The 21,824-nt window shown below is 40.4% G+C and overlaps 2 protein-coding genes across 3 annotated transcripts; both read left to right on the forward strand.

Moving 5' to 3' along the window:
• The first annotated feature begins 371 nt into the window (after positions 1 to 371).
• On the forward strand, positions 372 to 12,446 carry pir (pirin). Of its 2 annotated transcripts, XM_071900426.2 has the most exons (10): positions 372 to 466; positions 1,987 to 2,105; positions 2,605 to 2,697; positions 4,932 to 5,012; positions 6,778 to 6,984; positions 9,000 to 9,084; positions 9,972 to 10,016; positions 11,474 to 11,556; positions 11,660 to 11,726; positions 11,822 to 12,446. In XM_071900426.2, the coding sequence occupies exons 2-10, from the start codon at positions 2,013 to 2,015 to the stop codon at positions 11,938 to 11,940; spliced, it is 873 nt and encodes a 290-aa protein (XP_071756527.2). In that variant the 5' UTR covers positions 372 to 466; positions 1,987 to 2,012; the 3' UTR covers positions 11,941 to 12,446. The 2 variants fall into 2 exon arrangements, with proteins under 2 accessions (XP_071756527.2, XP_078139686.1); XM_078283560.1 differs by lacking the exons at positions 11,474 to 11,556; positions 11,660 to 11,726.
• Positions 12,447 to 13,594: 1,148 nt separating this feature from the next.
• On the forward strand, positions 13,595 to 21,165 carry vegfd (vascular endothelial growth factor D). Its single transcript, XM_071900429.2, has 8 exons — positions 13,595 to 13,885; positions 16,788 to 17,028; positions 17,128 to 17,248; positions 18,304 to 18,373; positions 18,615 to 18,742; positions 18,859 to 18,968; positions 19,666 to 19,829; positions 20,789 to 21,165. The coding sequence occupies exons 1-7, from the start codon at positions 13,775 to 13,777 to the stop codon at positions 19,812 to 19,814; spliced, it is 930 nt and encodes a 309-aa protein (XP_071756530.1). The 5' UTR covers positions 13,595 to 13,774; the 3' UTR covers positions 19,815 to 19,829; positions 20,789 to 21,165.
• The last annotated feature ends 659 nt before the right edge of the window (positions 21,166 to 21,824 follow it).

Here is a 21,824-nt window from a genome sequence, read left to right on the forward strand (position 1 = left end):
ACATTTTTACAGGCTTTTAAATGTTATCTTTGTATCCATTTTATTTTTGCATGTTTTATTCTTATGTTACCAAGTTTTAATTCATGCCTAGCATTTTTATTGCTTGTCACTTTGATTTTTCATTGTTTTACTATAGGCCTAAATGGCTATGAATATATGCTGTGAAAATAACCTTGGGAATAAAAATAAGATTCACCCTTAACTATACTGTTTATTTTCAAATTTGGTATTTTGTAATTTTGTAATTTTTATAGTTTGAACTCTACTATATCTTGTATTCTGACTGAGCTTCTGGCAGAGCTTCACTCTGTTAGCCACGCCCCTTTACCTGACTTCCGCACTGTGGTGACGGGCGCGCAGTCACAACAATAACAGCAATGGCGTTCCTGTAAATTACACCGTAAAAACACAGTCAAAACCTATATTTTTGAGAACAGCGTTGGAAGTGCCTTTTTTAAACTATAAGGTAAGCCTGTGCCTCCGAAAGACCTCGTTTTGTCTGCCTAGCGTTGAGTTACGTGATAAAAACATACGTGATAATAAAAACAATCACTTCAAAATCAATTATAGTCCGACTTGTTTGAGATATTTTTTGTTTTTAATTTTTCAATATCGTGTTAAAACATCGGACTGGCGTCAGGTGATGCAGTACAGGTGTGGTATGGGTATATCTGTTAAAGGGTCATGTCACTAAAACGGCCTACAAGCCAGGTAAAGGCTACACTACATGCAAATACAAGAGCATTTCAGAATATCATAACAATATGTGATATACAATTAATATAATAGGCTAATAAATGTTTTGGTACCATAGCTACTAGTCCCAGCAAATGTCTAAAAACATAAACCTGGTGATGATCCCCAGCAGTCTCTATCCTCTGTGGACACACTGCAATGGATGCAATGCAATGCAATGGATAAACACTAAGATCAATATCATGGATCAGCTTCAGTCTAACGAATTTGCGCTGAGAATAACCTTCCCAATCCTAGAGCAGACAATATTGAAAAGTACTATAATTTGAATTATATCTGAATTTATATATTTCTGCTGCTACAGGTAATCCAGCTGTAGGAATAGTTGAGTTGTACAATACTGAATAATATGTTATTGGTATTGTATGATCTATCTGTCAGTATCAGCTGACACTCAATCACCAATCACATTCAAATAAGTCGATCTGACAGCTCACACTGCTGATCATTCATGCCTCTGCTGCTGTTGACCCTCCTCCTCCCAACCTCCTCCACAGGATGTTGTGCAAGCTATCTCTGAATGGTTTTATGTTGGTTTTCATATTATTGAATGATATATGTCTACTATGCCTTGAGGGGTTTATTGCGCTGCCTGCAGAATCTCTCGCATGCTGCTTGGGTTCATTGGGGAGCTTCCTCAAGAGCAGAGCCTTTTTCTGCCAAATATAACTGTATAACCATTTGTGCTATAAATGGTCCATGCACCTTTTGATGTAAGTGTCTCTGACTGAACTTCTATTTGTATTCAGTGTGTTTTCCCTGGCCTGTGTTTTTGTTTTCATTTACTATTTTCATAATGTGGGCAGTGTGAAGCCCACTGAGACTGTACCAGTAATTAAGGGCTATACAAATAAATTTGACTTGACTATTTAGTCACATGACCCAGGGTGGATCAGTGACACCCGTATTACGTCTGCTCTGCATCACAGGGTTGATGAGCAAACCAGTTACAGCAGGGATATGAAGGGTGACACTCCAGTGTTTTTACTGGCATTTTGATATGTTTTATAAAGATAAATAGGTGAAAAAGTTTGCACGTTATGATTTATAGTTTCTGCTTTCCTGCATTTTTTCAGCATCTCAAAGAGCTACAGCTGTGCACAGGACACCGTCCTCTCATTGAGAAGCATTTGTCACCTCACAATAAACCATTTTATTTTCTCCATGAATCGTACCTAGGGTCATCTTTATCCCTGGTCATTGGTCATAACTCTAAGTTATGTTTTTTAGCTGCTGGTAAAACCTTTCCCTGCACAATGAAGGTGAGGAGGGTTGAAAGGACAGTTTTGAGTGTGGAACAGGCAGAAGGAGTCGGCGCACGTGTCCGCAGGAGCATTGGCAGGAAGGAGGTAAGTTTCTGAATAATGTATAGAACTAGTTATCCGTACAGGACCCTCTTCAGGTAACCATAAACCCCACTATGCGGCAGTTTTTCAGACACAAAAGTCGTTAGCACAGATCAACATCATGGCCTTCCTTTTCCATCACAGACTTGGACACATTAGACCCCCTATTTCATTGGTTCTAAATGTGGGGTCCGGGGACCACCAGGGGTCCTTCAGGGGGTTCCAGGGGGTCCCCAGCAAAATGATGAATTGTTAAACTTCAACATTATTTAATCAAAGAATATAGATGAATGACTAGTTTCACTGTATACCTACATCACAGGTAGTCATGGAATTCTGGACAAAATCGTATCTAACAATAAAAATATTCTCAGATTTGGGTCCGAGAGACAAAATCTCATCAAATGGAGGTCTGTGGCCCTAATGTAGACTAAATTAGGGGTCCTTGATATGAAAAAGGTTTAGAATCACTGCCCTATTTCATGCAATTTTCTATTTTCAGCTGAGGAACCTTGATCCTTTCCTGATGTTGGACGAATTTCGGGTGAGCAAGCCATCAGGTTTTCCAGATCACCCTCACAGAGGGTTTGAGACGGTAAGAATCTTTTTAACTATAACCTAATTTTTAACCATTTTTTTAAGTAGCCCAAGCTATTCAAAGATGCAGCAAACACACAGTTAAAAGCTGAGTTGGAGACAAAACAGAAACAGATCTCTTAGTTGAATAAATGAACACAAATTCTCTGTCCTCATGTGGAACCTCTGACTGACTCAGCCAACTATATTGGCACAGGTTTTACATAGTGATGAAAAGGTTGAACAATGATGCAGAAGGCCAAATCCCTTAAAAGATAGCTGGATTTCATATTTTGATCACTAGATGGCGATGACAGGTCAGTGTAAAGAAAGTGCCTTCCACAAAGGATGATTTAACAGGTTTATAGAAGACATTACAACCGAAGAGAGAGGCAGAGGTATCAGTTTACAGTGGTACTGTAAGGTTTTCAAAAGTTCTCAATTTTAGCCCATATGCTGAATATTACAAATTGCATTACGCCAACTCACAAAATTCCCCTATTTTGAAAGAGAGGAATTGCCCCAGCAGTCAGCAGAGAAATTCAGCATCTGCCTTTGATGTGTTTTTGTGAAACCATACTTGGTTTTGTGGTATTTTATTTTTCTGCGCATTTTAAATTAATGTATTCTGTCTCCACCAAAAGGAAGTCTTCCTTGACCATTGTTCCTGACACACTGACATGTTGGCTGTCCAAAGCTTATTCAAAACGGACCAGTCAGAATACTCACGTGAACCAGAAAACGTGATCACATTACCGTGGTCTTAGTCTTCACTGGCCTCTTGTAGATACACATTCATCATGAAGTCCTGCTTCAGACTTTTAAAGCATTATGTGGCCTTGCCTCACAGTATATCAGTGATTTTCTTACTCCCTGTAAGCCAACACAAACTCTCTTCTCACAGGATGCAGGTCTCCTCGTCATTCCCTGTATATTTAACACCTGAGGGCAGAGTCTTTTCCCATTATAGCTTCCCTTTGGAACAAGCTTACCGGTAATGTCAGGAAAGCAGACGCGGTCTCAGTATTTAAGTACAGACTCAAAACCCATTCATTTAGCACAGTTTATAATCTACCTTAAATTCCACTTTATCAGCCACCCCTCTCTCTTCATTTCCTTTCCTTTCCTGCACACACACACACACACACACACACACACACACACACACACCTCAATCCACACCACAATCTTCACACAATTGCCACCACCATTATAAGTGGTGTGCACACTTTCTCAACCAAGGTGTTTTCCATTTTTAATACATTCTTAGAAATTAATAGCCTTTTGTCTTCATTTTGCTTGTTACAATGTCCAAATGAAAGTGTAAAAAGTCTCATTGAATGGCTTTTCATTTCAGAAAAGGGGTGTGTGTCAACTTTTGATGTCCACTGTCCTTGGCTCTCTTTGTGACAATTTGTGACCAACCTGTTTTTTTATTTAAAAGGGATTTATATTCATTCATTCATTCAAATTCAAACGTGATACTGTATATTACATTCACGACAAACCTTTCATTTATTTGCATTTATATGTTACCAGGAATTTCAAAGTAACTCTAAATTTTATATGTGTCCCTATAGTTAACTCTGGTCAAGATATTCAGCATAGAGGTAGCATGGACCTAAACCCTACTCCTATCTCAAGAGTCAAACTAAAAGCCAAATATCCTTAGATTCCCAGAGATTAGATTCCTCCAAGTCTGTTTGGATTGGCAGATGCAACTTAAATCTCCATTTGAGCCCCTGGTGTGGGTGGATAGGACTAGGCTGGCTGGTGCACTCCCAGCATGCCTTTCAGCAGGTGTGTTTGCTCACAGTCACATGACCTTTGAAATCACACAGCTGTGGAGCCAGATCACAGGCGACTCGCTGCAGGGGCCCATGCTCACCTCCCTGAAACAGATGTTCACCTCTGAACCCTGACCTCCCACTCAGCACCTCTCTTCCTGTCCAGTCTGACCGCTGGGGCGGAGGACGCCAGCGCACACGTGCTTTTAGTCTCGAAGCAGCTCTCAGTCCCTGACTGACTGAAACCTGAAGGATGACAATGCAAAAAAAGTACATTACTTTAAAACAGTGCTGTCAAAATTAAATAAGATTAACTATATCGTAGCAATATCCCATTCCTCTGCATTTGTTTTGAAATATGACAAATTATCAGCTCATCTTAACTTTTGAACTGTGCACATTGTCAGCATATCTGTTGTATTGTACTTTACATGCTACACTTTTCTATGTGTCTTTCCTCCACCAGGTAACATACGTTTTAGAGGGAATGTCAGCCCATGAAGACTTCTGTGGCCATTCAGGACAGCTGAAACCTGGGGATCTGCAGGTACAGTGATACTAGTGTTTGAATAAAAACAATGTCATCATGATTTTTGAAGTGTTCCAAGTGGTTAAACTTTCCGCTCTTCGAAATATTAGATTCAAGCAGAGTCATTCACTTCAACCAGAGGCATTCAGTCCACTGGCTCTTCATCTGAATCAAAGACCATAAAGAGGACAACAAGACTTAGGCGATATTGGCATACACACTTCCCCACGCACACATTATATATACATTATACCGTTGTACACTCACACTAATTGGATATCATGCCCTGTGGGTTGTTTCCTGTGTTTTCAAAGCAGTAAAGTTACATTCACACACACGCACACACACACAGCCTGCTGACTCAGCTACAATCTGCAACAGAGGCTCAGTCGGCTCAGCTAAGTCTGCTCTAGCCGGGGCATGTGCACCCTCTGTAGGGGCTGGACCTCATGGGGGACAGATACAGATGCTCAAGCTGTCAACAAACCATCAACTGTATGAACGCCCCCCTGTCCCTTTAGTGAAGGCTCAAACATTGTCTCAAATTAAGAAGGGGCGCATAAAGGAAGAATTAAATACAGTACTCCAGCAGAACAACTGGCCTGAGAAATTTTTTCAGTGAATGATTGAATGAATGAAAACATATTGTACATGCATACATCTACATATATACACTACCAGTCAAAAGTTTGGACACACCTGATTGAATGTGCTATGTTTTTCATTATCTTAAAGCCATTTTGATCCAAAGGCTTATGCTTAAATGCTTGAAATTTGTTTCTTAAACAAATATAAATAGTGAAGTTGATGCCTATGTATGAATTTCTTTCCAATACCTTTGTCTTTCCATCAAGGCAAAGGGCAGCTACTTTAAATAATCTAAAATATGAGATAGTTTTGATTTGTTTAACACTTTTTTGGTGCACTGCATAATTCTATTTGTGTTATTTCTTAGTTTTGATGTCTTTTCTATTATTCTAAAATGTGGAAAAAAGTAAAAATTAAAAAAAAAAACGTTTGACTGGTAGTGTACATGAACTGGACTTCATGAACCCAAACTGATTACTTTTTCACGAGTTGAATGTATGTATTTGCATATTTGATGTTTTAAATTGGATTTGACCCAGTGATTCACTTCATTTCAATAACTAACTTTTTACAAATCTGCACTACCTCCATGCTCTGGGCTTCCAGTTATCTTCTACTGTATTCTGCATGTTTTGTTTTATTATTCCGTCGATCCCCATAGGAGCAATTGATTTAGCCACCTTCAGCAGACAGCAGTAAAAACATGTGAAAGATGAACAGCCACAGATGAATCGTCACAGACAAGCAGCATTAAAAAGTAGAGACTGGAAATTTCCAGTTGGCCCATATAGGCGAGGGAGAAGCGGTTAAGCTGAACTTCATTTCATCCTGTTATGAATCACTGCCTGAAGTCAGCTCCACATGCTGTTTTATAGTGTTCCCTAAATTATATTAAACCAAATGATGTGTACATGCTTGTTTGTGTGTGTGCCTATGTACTGTATATGGGTTGCTGCGTTTGTACAGTATGTATGTATGTTGGTGTTGTTGTGTTTGTACAGTGTGTATATGTGTGTTGGTGTGTTTATACAGTATGTATATGTGTGTTGTTGTGTTTGTACAGTATGAATATGTGTTGTTGTGTTTGTACAGTATGAATATGTATGTGTTGCTGTGTTTATGTGTATATGCATTTATGGTTTAGCATTTGTGTGTCTCTTTGGTATCTTTGAAACTCCCTCTCCTTGTCCCCCAGTGGATGACCACAGGACGGGGGGTGGTCCATGCTGAGATGCCCTTGTCAGAGGAGCCGGTGGTGGGTTTACAGCTGTGGGTCAATCTGCCAAGGCGGGACAAGATGGTGGAACCAGCGTACCAGGAGCTGAGAGGCAGAGAGATCCCCAAACCTAGCCAAGGAGGAGTTACAGTCGCAGTGATATCTGGAGAAGCCTTGGGGGCAAAGGTGTGTGTGTGTGCGTGTGTGTGTGTCCGTCTGTTTGTGCATGTGTGTATATGTGTGTTTCTGTCTGTGTGTGTCTATGTCTACGTGAGTGTGTGTGTGTGTTTATGAGGTCACCGACATTACATTTGAACTAATATCAAACCTTCAGTCCTTTGAAGACGAAACATTATTTCCTGTTAAATATTACATTTTCAGTTTTCGGACATAGACATTTATTCACAATAGGTTAAAAGTATTTTAATTGACTAATTCTGCGTGGAATCCACCGAATCTGTTCGGAAGTTATTTTGATGTAATTAGCTGACACAATCATTAAATTTGGTTAACTCTGATTTTACATGTTAACATTTACCTAGGAAAGGTGAAAGGACAGAATACCAATCTATCTCAGTTATGTTAATTCATGGTTATGATCAAGTGTGAAGTCTTGTGCGTCACTGAAACATCATTAAATCAAACTACAATGGTAGCAAGGTCAACAGAGAGCTTTGGCGGGGTAAAACAACACATGATGTTTACTCCCTGGTAGTTGTTGATCTCATGGTCACTAGTCATTTGCTGCATGCTCGGGGCCACCACCACAAAGAGTAAAACAGAAAAACAATGACATAAATGTGGCTATGTCTATGCATGCATGTGTGTGCGTGTGCATGGGAATGTGTGTGAACCAGACTAGGTGATGGTAAGTGGAAGGAGTGTCTGTCTGAAGAGAGGAAACAGGAAATGAGGAGCAGATTGTCTGTGAGGTAGCGGTGACATGTCTGTGGCTCTGTGTGTGTGTTTGTGTGTCTTGTTTTATGACACTTGTGAGAATTAGTGGGGGTTTTGACATGAGGACTGTTTAGGGAAGTGAGGACTGATTCTGACTTTTAAAAGGGGCCCATGTGAGGCTAGGAGTGAGGGTAAATTATGCACCTATTAATGCGGTTTAAGGTTAGTACATGAACATGGTCAATGGAAGGTTCTCATAAGTATAGTAATACATGACAGAGCGTGTTTGTGTGTGTGTTTGTCTGTGTGTGTGAAGACTGTATAGGGTTACAGCAGAGCAGGAGACACAGGGAGTTGCAGTTCGTCATTAAAACCACTGGGTTTAACATCGGTCATTGAACTCCTGTAGCCTGCTCTTTCCATACCCAATCCTGATCCACTGAACAGTGATACATTCGTTTCACTGCACTGTATTTATTGTATTGTAATCATGATAACAGTTTTCAATACACAATAAGAACAATTCTACGAAAACATTTTCAGTTCCTTCACCGCACTCTTATTTCTCGTTCACATTTCCTCTTTGCATGGCCTCGCTGTTGGGATTTAGAGCAGGGCTTCTTTAAGTTCATTTGTGCCAACTGCAAACATGGAGCAAGCTCAGCCGCATCTGGTAATACGTATATCACCCAGTGCAATGTAAGATTAGAGCTGTTATATCTGAAGCCAACTGTATTGTTATGCAAAGTGAATTGATTCAATTGTGGCTGATCTTGCTATCAGTTACCAAAATGATTGCCTGAACAAAACAAACAAAACAAAACAAAACAAAACAAGAAAGCTGTTTTGCTGTAGAAAGTGCAAGCCATGAAACTTCCAATAAGTCTGAGATGGTCAATAGAGATTGGCAAGCCAAATGGCAAATGGCATTTCACTCGCTTTTATACTCGCTGTAATTGTGATGTGACAATAAAACTTAAAACTTGAAACTTGATTCTGTGAGTAGCAAAAAGCAATGCAACTTTGAGTTATTTATCGTACACAACCTGTATGCATGGAACAGCAGTCTGGGTGGATCTGAATTTGTCGACAAATGGGCATGAAAATCAGTGATGGCACTATTTTAAATTTTGCAAGAATGTCTTTTTTGTTTTATACAAAATCACTTAAAGGTTGTAGCTGAGTCAGCAAGCTATGTGTGTGTGTGTGTGTGTGAGAGAGAGAGAGAGACAGAGAGAGAGAGAGAGGGATGGAGTTATGTAGTATGTATGTTTTATAAGACTGTGTTGTGTTTTTTTGCCTAGTCTAAGATCTTTACAAGGACACCAACCTTATACCTGGACTTCAGACTGCAGGCAGGAGCTATGCATGTCCAGCCGGTCCCCACAGGTAGGAGCAGCCTCAGGAGTTCACAACACTGCTGAGCACACCAGAGTTTGTCTGTAAATCTAGTCAGTTAGTATTTAAAAAAACAGTTCGCTGGTAACAGCAGCCATCCACCAACTGAACAATTTGGAAGAACTGTCAGTAACACAAAAACAACAGCAACAGCTACAGCCTCCTCTTGGGCTTGCTGTAATTTGTATTTGGTGCTATGATACCTGCCGTCTAAGTGGGATCTCAATCAGTATATACTGGGGTCAGCCTAAGGTTTCGAGTAAGACATCACTGTTACTGTGGAAGACTGAGACAGATGTGGATATAATGCTATCTGCACATATATACAGTGCCAACGGAAACCCTTCAGGACTTGTTAAGCTTGTAAAGCTGCTGCTGCACAGGACAGCTCAGCATTTCACACTGCTGAGAAGAGAGAGAGAGAGAGAGAGAGAGAGAGAGAGAGAGAGAGAGAGAGAGAGAGAGAGAATCTGTGAAATTGTAGTCAAATGGAAAAGGAAATGTTGGAAATGAACATTACCCACCCAAGAGTTTAACATCAGCTGGAAAAGAAGCAATATATAATGTGGGAGTCATAATTTAAAAAAAGTCAGCATCTTTTTCATTTCAGATTACGGCACTGTCTATCTGTTTAATGTTATAAAACGTTAACAAGGTAAATGCAATAACACTATAGGATTTGTACAGAAGAGTGCATTCTCTTCTCCAACTGACGTTAAACTGTTAAATGGGTAATGTTAATTTAACACACATTTTCCCTGTTAACTAACACTTCACAATGCAGACAGTTAATAATGAGGAGATTTACATTCTTCAATGTTTCACCCAATCTTATTTAAATTGTAAATAAATAATATATGAATGTCTATATTTGACAGGATGGACTACATTCATCTACACACTATCAGGATCCATTCATGTTGGTGAGTGTTGCCATGGCCACTGCACAACTTTAGAGATAGATAGTTTTGCAGAGATAGTTACCTATAAATACATGCATGTCTTATATTGTCTAACACCTAAGAATAGTATAAGCAGAAGCATTAACAGAAAAATCACTAATTAAAAAAATAGCTGATAGTAAGATTCATTAGATTCATTAATTATTTTCCATGTCTTTGATTACTAACTTTACTCCCTACTCATCCTCCTCATTTGACTGCCATATCAAAGTGAAGAGTATGTGTGTGATCTCAGTCCAATAGCAACTGCTCTTGTTGCTTCTGCCAAAAGGCCTGATGGGTTCCAGTTTTAAGGCTTGATGGATTCTTACTGTCAATAAACTATTGTCTCTTTAAACTTTAGAAAACCCCAGCACTTGGAGCTGAACTTTACCCGACATTGTCAGCTTTTCTATACACATCCCCGCCAATATGGTAAAGTGAACTGACCCACAGTTGGTAACAAAGCACTATTTTATGAGTGTTGCTATTCAACATTATATTGTGAAATAATACTTTTCCTCCTTATTGGACAACATTGCAGGGCAAATTGCACAGAGAATTCCCCTTGCATGAGAAGAAACCCTTTCAGACCGTAGACTCATTTTCAAAGGCTTTTGTTGAAACCTGTTGTTTTTAGTCAGAATTCCCCTTTTAATATTCTTCCTTAAAATTGCATTATGATTTGATTACACTTAATCGTTACACTGCAGGATCTCACAAACTGGTTGTAATTGCTGTCAGATGTTTTAAAGACAAGAGAGAATGAAAATGGCTGCTAAGATTAAAGAAGTTATTTGAATCAAGAGGTCTCCAACTCTACATGTAGTCTGGCCAAATCAGGACCAGCTGGCTTTGATGAATGCATCCACCGCAAATGGAAGTGTCTGGCTTTCTCAGCATTTAGTATGAGAGACAGTAAGAGGTACAGTGTGTAAGTAAAGTGCTAAACCAGGTAAAAACTTCTGAAACATGGAAGTGCCCATTTTTGGAGTCTTAATTTCTATTGGTCCCAGTGGTTTCTCCATCTTATGCTACAGATATGTTTTAGTGTCACAAAAAAAATGTGTGGTATTCTGAAATGATTTATGAAACATGTAATTATTGCTCATGATGCACAGGTCAATCCGTAAGCTGCAAGTAGGCTGGTTTTGGGTCAATAGTTGACATTTCAGTCATTCAGGTAGGAGTGATCACATTTTAGATTGAATCTCATAGTAGACTAGTCCTGACAAAACAACAATGATACTGATATATGAATGTAAGGTAGGGTCATGTCCATGTCAATAAAAAATGATAATAAAATAAAGTCAGATCTTGATTCAAATTGAAAAATAGGCCTACATATTACTCACAGCCCAAAAGTGTTCAAAATGGAGCATGCCAGAGTTGTTTAAGGACTTAAAGTTGGACTTCCTTGTCTTCCTTTGCTGCTTAAGGCCCAGATCAGGTGCAGCAGAGAATAGAGCCCCATCATACTGTGGTGTTTGGAGATGGAGACTGTGTCAAGGCTGAAAACAAAGTGAGAGACTTCAGTTCCAAGTGTTTTGACAATACAAGTGACTAGCTACAGACAGTCGGCTTCAGTCAAATGTGATCGGTGCTGCCTCTTATTTTCTGCTCAGGGCTCTGAGGTTTCTCATTTTGTGCTGATCGCTGGAGAGCCCATCAAAGAGCCTGTGGTACAACACGGTATGACATTTGTGTCATTCAAAAATCAAACGATCAGTGTGTTTTAAAAGGTTGCGAACACAACTTAACCCATGCCTGCTGCCTCTGCCTTCCAGGTCCATTTGTAATGACCACAGAAGAAGAGATCAGACAGGCTATCAGAGATTACCAGACTGGAAGCAATGGCTTTGAGAGGGCCATGAACTGGAGGTCCAAGATCAGAGATTCCCTCTGAACACAATGAGCAGGCGTTTGCTTTACTTGTTTGCTACTGTAAATATATGTTTTATAGATGTATAATATGTCATGGTCAATTTGTGAAAATAGCAATGGTAAATGTGTGAAAATGTGCATATCCATTCGCCAGGAAGTGTACACACTTACAGTACATTTACCATTTTACGGCATTTATCATAGCATGCTGTATGTCACAGTAGTGCTCAAAGGCATGTGAGGGAGGAGGAAATGAACCTTAGCACAATTTTTAATTTACCCCCCTCCCTTGTTAAATATACATTTGCCAGTAAATAGCAATTTAACTGCTCTCCACTCCCCTTGTTAAATTTGAACTTTATTCAGTTTTCCCACTGCTAGTCACCAAGCTGCTACTGTAGCAGAGCTAAAATCCTGAAAAAAAAATGTTTTGTGCAGTTTGGTTAAACTTATTGTTTTTGTTATTTAATAGTATAAATGTTTTGTGAATGTTATGATGTTTGAAATGCATTTTTACCATAAAATTTGCTTAAGAATGAACGTAATTGTTGTGCGTCATTTGAAAAGTATTCACATTGTTTAGTCCTGTTTAATCATTGTAAGCATAGTTTTGCAACCCACAGAAAAGAGGCCTTACAAGCTGAAGTTCCTCATTTGCATATGAATAATGAATATTGTTCTCATATTTCCTCTAATGTCATCGTGTCTACTGCTAGCGGAGCAAATCCAGAGTCAAATGAGCCTGGATGGGGGAGTGGGTGGGGTGTTGGAAGGAGCGGGGTGGTGCCGGCCCCTCATTTCCCTCACGTATTACAGCGGTCTGGATCACATTTAAAACACATGTTACTGCTGCAAGGCTGTGTGCGGTTTGGCAACTCCAGAGGGAAAGACACTGACACGGGATTTAATGGGCAGGGGACTTGATCGATTGACAGGCAGGAAGACAGACATCGACAAAGGAAGACAGGAACACACAAACAAATAAAGAGACGCACTTTGAGGCAGGAGGACAGCCAGACAAGCAGCCAGTGGGAGAGACACAAGGACAGGCACAAACACAACCATACCGGCCTCTCATAAGACCTTCCCAGCCCCAGCCCAGATCTTGAGGGAGAGGAACTAAGTGTGTGGCTACTCTACTTCCACCCCAGGGCCTTTTTACACAGACACACCACAGTAGGATCTGGAGAGCTGTGGACTGATAGAGAGGAGAAGTTTCACAGACAGATATCGTAACCACTGTATGAAACAGTTGGCCCTAGATGCCGGGGGAAGCCTGAGGTCCAGACTGAAGAAACTTTTATTGGAGGTGGGAGTTAAAGTATAAAGAGGAGAGGAGAGAGAGAGATGAATAGGAGTCTGAACACAGAGGAGTGTCTACAGATCATCTAGCAAGAGGCCCCGACGAGACCAATAGGCCTTGAACCCATTTGGACTAACTGGGAAGAGAGAGCGTGCTAATAAGGCTACAAGAAGTCTTCACGGGAATCCTGACTTTCGTTTTTCTTAGGTAATTCTCGGCTTCTTACTGCAAGTAGCCTACTTATTTAACTGGACACCTCGGGATCTGCATCAAAGCTTCAGCAGTAAGAGGTGCATGTTTTAAAGCCTCTTTAGCCTGCTCCATTTGGCTTGGGGGTGTCTGGGTGGCTGTGACAGGTTGCGTCTGGCTCAGACACACACACACATTGAGAGGACTGAGTGTGTGTGGTCTGAGGGACTCAGCTGGTCTGGGAAACAGCGAGTCTACGGAGAGGCAGCCAGCCCTAAGTGGTTTCCAGCAGCAGTAAGAGGAGACAAGCGTCTGCCGCCGAGACTGAGGGCTTCTCAAAGGGACTGAGCAGAGCCAAGGGCCGATGATGAAGATGAAACAGACTCTGTGCCGAGTCTCCTGTCTGGTGACTCTGGTGGTGGAGCTGAGCTGGGTCAAAGTGGGCCACAGCATGCACAGAGAAGGGGGGAGTGGGGTAAGTGGGGATATGAACCATTCTGTTTTGAAATGCAGCTTCTGTCTAATGCATGTCTATGCAGCCACTTAAGTAGCCTACAGTAGCATGCTTCAACATTTTTACAATTCATTGTTATTTGTAACTTATCCAAAAAGGCAGATTTTGTTTCCCCTGGTGCTGAAGATGATTTTCATTCATGATCTAACATTGCCCAGAGAGAACAAATGATGCCACTTTATTGTTCTAAAGTTCTTTGTGCATTAGTCTGATTGGGGCTTTATTTCACTCTTGATTGACTTTTTTTTTTAACCTTTTTCCTCTTTCACTTAACCAGTTGTTAACAGTGCAGTGCACACACACACACACACACACACACACACACACACACACACACACACATTCACCGTGTGCTGTCTGTGGAAACCGAAATCGACAGTGATCATGTGTGTGTATGCTTGTGGCTTTTCTTATGTAAACATGTTAAATGACTAAGAGAGGAAACGTCAGAGGTAGTAACATTTGCAGTATCAACAACCATTTCTGCGTCAGAGTGCCGCTTTCGAATCCCTTGACTCCTTCTCTTCCCTCTTTTGCTCGTTTTCTGTTCCATTCTTCTCCATTCCCTTTCTATTTCACTCTCCCTCTATCTTTTCCTCCCTTACAATTCCTGTCATCCCTCTCTCCATCCTTCTCCCTCTCTGTTTCTCATTAGTGGGTCTATTCCCTGGTAGAAATTGCTGAGGGGAAACCTCCCTATTTTCTGTTGTTGTTTCTCTGATTTAAGTGGAAGCAGTCAGCCAGCCAACTTGCCCCACCCTCCTTTCCGCAACACATTGAACACATCAGAGGGCTCAGATCCTTACAATTGTCCAGAGGAAATAAAGCAAAAGTTATGCAGACAAGTGTAATATTCCATGACTGTCCTCTCTGCCTTGCCTCCGCCCCAGCTGTAGACCTACCATCCGGTATCAGGCTTTGGCTTTCCCGCCTCATAAATGAAATTTGGGAGTCCTGAATTCAACTTGGCTGTTGCGTGTTTAAAGTCTATTAAAATTTCATCAGGTTTTGCGTGGGAAAGCAAAAAGAAACAGTTAATACACTTCACATAGGACATAGACAAATATCATTTTGAAGTTTAATTGTTTTTATGAGAGCTGTGGAGAGATTATATTTGGTGTATAAAAACAAAACAAACAAACATAAAAGACACATAACTGTTTGGCTTCTATACATGTCAAAAAGTATTTGATCCAAAGCAGACAAATCTACTGTTTGGATCATCTGTATTCTTCTGTATCCATTTTGTTCTGGTTTATGTCATCATGGGAAACTTGCTTTTCAGTGGCAGCATGACAGGTGGTTCATGGGAAACATGGTTTTCTGCCATCAGTTCACCCCCAACGCACAGCTCCTCTGTTCTGTGGAGTTATGCCAAGGATAAACTGACATGTGGGACTGTGTGTGAATGTGCACGTGTACAGCATGTGTGTGTGTGTGTGTGTGTGTGTTTGTGTACATATACACTACCAGTCAAAAGTTTGGACACACCTGATTGAATGTACTATGTTTTTTATCATCTTAAAGCCATTTTGATCTAAAGGCTTATACTTTAAATTTGTTTTTTTTAGACAAATATAAATAGTAAAGTTGATGCCTATGTATGAATTTCTTTCCAAAGCCTTTGCCTTTCCATCAAGGCAAAGGGCGGCTACTTTAAAGAATCTAAAATATAAGATAGTTTTGACTTGTTTAACAATTTTTTGGTCACTGCATAATTCCATTTGTGTTACTTCATAGTTTTGATGTCTTTACTATTATTCTAAAATGTGGAAAATAGTAAAACTATAGAGAAATGCGGTGTGCCCAAACTTTTGACTGGTAGTGTATGTGCATATTTGATGTATTTCTGTGAGGGGATGGCACTGTACTTTCTTCACTCAAATATATAGTCTTTGGAGGCATTTTGATGGCTCAGTTGCTTAAAGCGCATACTATACCTGCGACGACCTGGGTTTCAATCCGGCCCAAGACCTTTTTTTGCATGTCACCCCCCTCTCTCTCCCATCTTTCCCGTCTCTCTTCACTGTCTCCCTTCACTGTTACTGTCTTTATATATATATATATATATATATATATATATATATTTATATTCTGTGGTGCAGTCATGAGACATTGGAATGAGCAGCATTCAGAGATAGTTATGAGGATATAAGTACAGTACAGACCAGACACACACAGATTTGCCAGGCAGCTGTTGATAAGCAGACTCTGACTAATGAGTGTGACATCAGGCCAAGCGCTCCAAATCATCCCTCACTACAACACACACCACAACCGCTCAGCTTCAGTATACTCATGAGGCACAGTGTCATGTCACATTAGCACATGATAATACATGATACTGTAGCTATGATTTTATTGGATTTGATACGATCAGATGGTTTGAATATAAAAAAAAAGTTTGTTTTTGCTTGAAACTTATCAGAAAATGTTTGGTCTGTGAACACATGACCATAGAGGTTTCATTGTTTTATTGGTGCATGATTATTGCCCTCCTCTGGCAGAGCTGTGCATGTTTTTCAATACACCTTCAATAACCCTCACTAATAGTAGAAAATAAGAAATAGTAAATGCATATCAACAGATAGAAGGAGTTGCATCATTAACCAATTATAGACTTTTGCTATGAGTTTCATGTATTAGGCATAAGTTGCTTTCAACAGCATCATTGTGCCTCCCCAACTGAATTCTATGTTAGTTTATGTGGACGGACACTTCAGGAAGACCACAGAGGGGCACTGTGACATTGAGTAAAATTGTACTCAATGTTTTAGGATTTTATAGACTTAGTGCAGTGAGGTATTTTTTTTTATATGGTAAAATGAAACACTGGAGGATGAAGATCTATTGATCCCATCAGGTACTGAGTCAGGAGCAGTGGGAGAGAGAGGTGAGGTCTGCCTCCAGCCTAGACGAGCTGCTGAGGCTGACAGACTTTCCTGACTGGAAGTTGTGGAAGTGTCGGATGAGACTGCAGCAACCAGAGACCCAGGCAGAGTTCCACTCCTCTTCCTCTTCTTCCTCCTCCTCTTCCTCTTCAGCAGGATCACACCGGTCTACACGCTACGCTGCTGACTCATACAGCCTGGAGATACTTAAAGGTTGGATAAAACATACATGATGTGAGTTCTGTGTATGTGTGTGTGTGTCTGTGTGCTTGTGAACGTCTTACAGTGTGTGTGTGTGTCTCTCCCGTCTAGCCATAGATGAAGAGTGGCAGCGGACCCAGTGCATGCCGAGGGAAACGTGTGTTGATGTGGCCAAGGAACTGGGCACCGACCCCTCAATGTTCTTCAAGCCACCTTGTGTGTCCGTCTACAGGTTTGTTCAGCATCAAGCCAGATCCAGAACATTGACACCATTCACCAAACGCTGACCTTTGGCAAAGTCCCTGCATCTAATATCACTGATGTCACCAAAACTTCCAAGCAAAACTTTTTGACCTTGAATAGACGTTGAATAGACATTGAATAGACGGCCTGCACCAATGCTGAAAACCTTTGTAAATACAGAGCCAAAATGAAAGTTGAGACGGCGTCCATAGTCGTCCATAGCTGCTGCCTGCAGCGCCCCTGGCTACCTGCATCATTTTGTAAAACAGGGACCTAAATATCTCTGATATCAGTACAAAACAGTTTGTATTGCTGTTTTAATAGAATTTTTATCATAGTGTGAACATTTTGTGCTAATTTGTGTTAGCACACTTATGCATGTCGCCATCTGTCCAAAAACGGATTATATCGACTAAATTTCTGGGGACAAGTGGAGCGGAGACTGGTGACTGACAGGATGTCATTTGGTCAATGCAATATATTATTAAGCAAAGGTCACCAAGCTGTCTTGCACAGACGCACACAGCTTAGAGGGAACATTGGTTGTGAATGCTCCCCTGATTTGAGCTATTTTTAGCCCCGCGACAGCAGAGGCTCTATGGATCGCATTGTCGGTGGATCACACTGTTCACCACTTTTGGTCACGTGGGTGAAAGTGTGCCGCAGGGAGTTAGACTGCAGACTTTCTTTCGGGATACCCCCGTGTTCGATTCCTGGCTGGGACGCTTTCACAAAATTGAATGGCGCAGGGCTGTTAGACTCCTTTTGTTTTAGATATAGAGTGCAAATTGATTTCTGGCTATTTTTGCTTCAGCTTTGCACCCCATTATAATAATAAAAACTATAAGATGAAATTTAGAGTCACTTAGGCAAAAGTGTCTGCCACCATTAGCATTTTGAACACCTTACAATGTTGTTTAATATCTGCATTCTTTGTTGGTTGGTTGATTCAATCAAATGATTTATTTAGGATTTATCCTATTATATGATCATATGGAATCAATTTGTCCTCCAACCAAGATATGACTAACCCTAACCCTACAGGTGCAACGGCTGCTGCAATCAAGAGGGTGTCACCTGCAGAAACACAACCACCACATATGTCAATAAAACTGTGAGTGTCCAAATCTCATTTGAGATTTTAAGTTGAGATTCTTTAACTTTTGTGTGAAACCCTATTCTAAGTATTTGAATGTTGGATATTAAACTGTACAAACCACACAAAGTTTTTCAGTGGTTGCTCAAGGAAGAGACATGAAAAAAAACTGAAGATTTAGATCACCATTCCCTTTGTATGCGTGTGTGTGTGTGTGTGTGTGTGTGTGTGTGTGTGTGTGTGATTGTATGCATTTCAGCTTCTGAGTGTGATCCCATTCAAGTTTGGACCTGAGCCCGTGCTTATAAAAGTAGCTAATCATACAGAGTGCAAGTGCATGGAGCCCGCCATAATACGACGCAACGCCCGACCTCATAGGAGGAGTAGGTGAGTCCCACAGCTCAGTCAATCATATTTCTTTCACTGAAATTCCTGTGGTGTATTCCTATTTTATCTTTTTAATTATATACTCTTCCATTCAAATCCACTTGGTTCATTGGCAGTTGCTGTCCCACGCTGCCAGAGGCAGAAGACTCCAGGAGACTTTGTGCCAGTGGGCTGATCTGGGATTGCATGACAGACGGTTGCATACCTTACCCCTCTAGTAAACCAGGTGTGTGTGTGTGCAAGTATCTTGGAGGGCCTGTCTGTTGTGTGCACCAACTTTGACTAGACCTAGAATGTAATGCACCTATTTAAAATCACAAGGAAACAACATTATGATGGCGTCTTCCTTCTGTAATTCAACATATTTCCGTTTGAAACAGGATATTGGGGCAGGACATAATGTGGGGAGAGACTGGTCAGAAGTGGGTGGGTTGGACCAGAACAAACAAAGCCAGTGAAACCCATTGCATTCTCGGTGTAGTTGGTGAAACAACTGAAACGCTTTCTGCATAATCTTCAGCTGTGACAAATCTTAAAAATGAATAAATTCTAGCCACCGGGACACTAGGGAAAAGGAGCCAGGATTTTCGGGGGTGAACACCCAAAAATGCCCCATTGGTGGCACTTTGAAAGTTGGAAAGTTGCAGGTTTTATATGATGGGAGAGGTGGAGGAGGGGATGGTTGAAAAATCTGTGATTGTATTATTGGTTGGAATTTTTAAGTACGCCTACTGGCACGCCATGAAGTAGCCATTAAAAATATGTTGTTTTCCAGGAATTAAAAGTAATGATATAAAATATAAGAAAATAAACATTTTGCAAACTTTTTTGGCACTTACTGTTAAATAGGTTTATGCTATGATACGGAGAGTTAGCTAACAAGGTGGAAAAGTCATATGTTATTGTTATTTCCCCCTGGTTAGAGCTTCCACTCAGTTCGTGGATGCCTGACTGTGAGATAGACGTGGAGCGCTGTCACTGCCTCCCTCGACCCCAGCCGTCCCTCAGGCCCAGGCCGCTCCACCGCTGCCACCGCAACTCCACCTTCTGTGGCACCAAGAGACGACACTGACCACGGCTCCTGCAGGTAGGATGGATTTAAGAAACTTTAATTTCTCTTAAAAAATAAAACACAATACTAAAACATTAAAATGAGACGGTGCATTCAAGGGCCTTCAGAGATTGACAGCATCCTATAAATGCACCCCAAATTTTCACAAACTTCCCAGGTGACTTTGATTTGTTGTATGATATCTTCTTCATTTGTATAAATGCAACCGTTTTGTTGAAACACTTATGAAAGCAAGGTGAGGTTGAGGATTTCCTGTCCCTGAGTATCTTTTTTATTGCTGTGACCATTCCCAACATTGATCCTTGCAGACAATCAATCATCTACCCTGTGTGTAACTGTGATAGTAGCTGTGGGGATAAGACAGTTTTATGCTCTGTTAGCTTTTATTGTTAGTGCATATACCTGTGTTTAATGGAGGAGCTGAAACTCCCCTGAAAGAGGATACGATTTGCCGCTGGAGATTTTACTCAAGTCTGTCCATGTGCCAAATGAGAAAGATCAGCCTGTCACTCCTCAATATTTGTTTTCCACACTCGCTCACTATCCTGTCTAGTTTATGTGTGTTGGTGACCCTGGCATTACCAAACCGTCAAATCATATAGTAGCAGAGAATGCTCTCAATAAAAGATTTACAAAACAAGATTAAGGACCGATAAACATCAAAATAGCTAACATTTTAGTAAAACCAGACATGCTAGGTATGCAGGAATAGGCTATTATCTTTACATTTGTTGCATATACGGTCATTGTGCCCTAATCTGCAATACTCATACAACTCATTCTGTATAAAGTGGTAGTGGTTTTGGAATAATGTGAGTAGCTACAGTGAAAGTGTGAATTGAATGGATAAATTGATGTCAGCCTCCAGAGCTCCAACAGGGTGAAGTCTGGCAGAGTGGTAGACATTAGGAGCTTTATTGTGTCCAGGGTCATGCATATTTTACACTGCTAAATGCTCCCTCTTTCATCCACAGATGCAAGTGACACAAGTACCAGTCCACTGTGGGAATAAATTACGACAACCTGCTTGCCCGAGAAGTATGGAAGCAGAGAAAAAAGGCTCATAATTTATTTACAGTCCTATTTATGCCAATCACTTTAACTAATTAAAAACCTTCTTTATTTTTTTCCTGAGATGATATTAACTCTCATGACCATGTTAATAGATTTTTAACATGCTTGTCTTATGTTTAAATCAATGTGTAAAGTTTATGATTTGTACATTTGTCCTTTGTGCACTGAACATTTAGTTTATATTAAAAGATTGATATTTTTATAATTTGAATTTATTATGCACATATGGATTATTGCCTGTCTTCTGATGGACATTTTGCCGATATTGCCCTATTTGGCCAATCTTCATATTGAGGGTTTGGTGCAAAAGGGGCATAAGTGCCACTTTTGCCACTTTGGCATATATCATTGGAAAGTTCTTGTTGAGCTCTATCTGGTGGTCAGAAGAACACATTTGTAAGTGTAAACAAAATCAGAATAAAGTGAAAAAAACAAAAGACTCGAGTGAAAACCCTAGATTAAATTTGGTTAATACCTTATGTTTTGAATAACAAGGTGCAATCATTTAAAGTTTTGGTTTTGCTCTGCTATAAACTATAATATTAGGAAACTGTTACTTACGCCCCTTTCGCTCTAAACCCTTGATATATTCATTTGCTGTTGTTATGCAAAATAATTACAAATTCACAGGATCTCACTTGTATGAAGATGAGCTTGCCTCTAGAGGGTGCAAAACACTGCTTTTGAAAACAAATCTAATTGCATCATGTTGTATCAAGAGCTCCTGCATTTTGCCATGAAAGATCATACTGTAAATTGAAGAACAGACAGTAAGTTAAATGAACGTGGTTACTTCAAAGAAGCAATATGGGTGGAGTAACCAGACATTCTTGTTCCCTGGATCTCACCTTTACAAAAGCAACGGCGTAATTCATATGAAATCTGCTTCCTTGCCGCTCATTCAGTGTCTGAGCAAACTATTGTTAGCCAGATGGA

Source organism: Centroberyx gerrardi, chromosome 1, assembly GCF_048128805.1.
Source record: "Centroberyx gerrardi isolate f3 chromosome 1, fCenGer3.hap1.cur.20231027, whole genome shotgun sequence".
NCBI classification, from domain to species: Eukaryota; Metazoa; Chordata; class Actinopteri; order Beryciformes; family Berycidae; genus Centroberyx; species Centroberyx gerrardi.

Bases quoted from the DNA above. Each gene is read 5' to 3' on its own strand.
- pir (XM_071900426.2), top strand. From the start codon at position 2,013: ATGAAGGTGAGGAGGGTTGAAAGGACAGTTTTGAGTGTGGAACAGGCA. The intron at 5,013-6,777 runs GTACAGTGATAC...CTTGTCCCCCAG, and splicing joins TGAAACCTGGGGATCTGCAG to TGGATGACCACAGGACGGGG. The intron at 9,085-9,971 runs GTAGGAGCAGCC...TATATTTGACAG, and splicing joins TGTCCAGCCGGTCCCCACAG to GATGGACTACATTCATCTAC.
- vegfd (XM_071900429.2), top strand. From the start codon at position 13,775: ATGATGAAGATGAAACAGACTCTGTGCCGAGTCTCCTGTCTGGTGACT. The intron at 18,374-18,614 runs GTGAGTGTCCAA...TATGCATTTCAG, and splicing joins CCACATATGTCAATAAAACT to CTTCTGAGTGTGATCCCATT. The intron at 18,743-18,858 runs GTGAGTCCCACA...GTTCATTGGCAG, and splicing joins CGACCTCATAGGAGGAGTAG to TTGCTGTCCCACGCTGCCAG.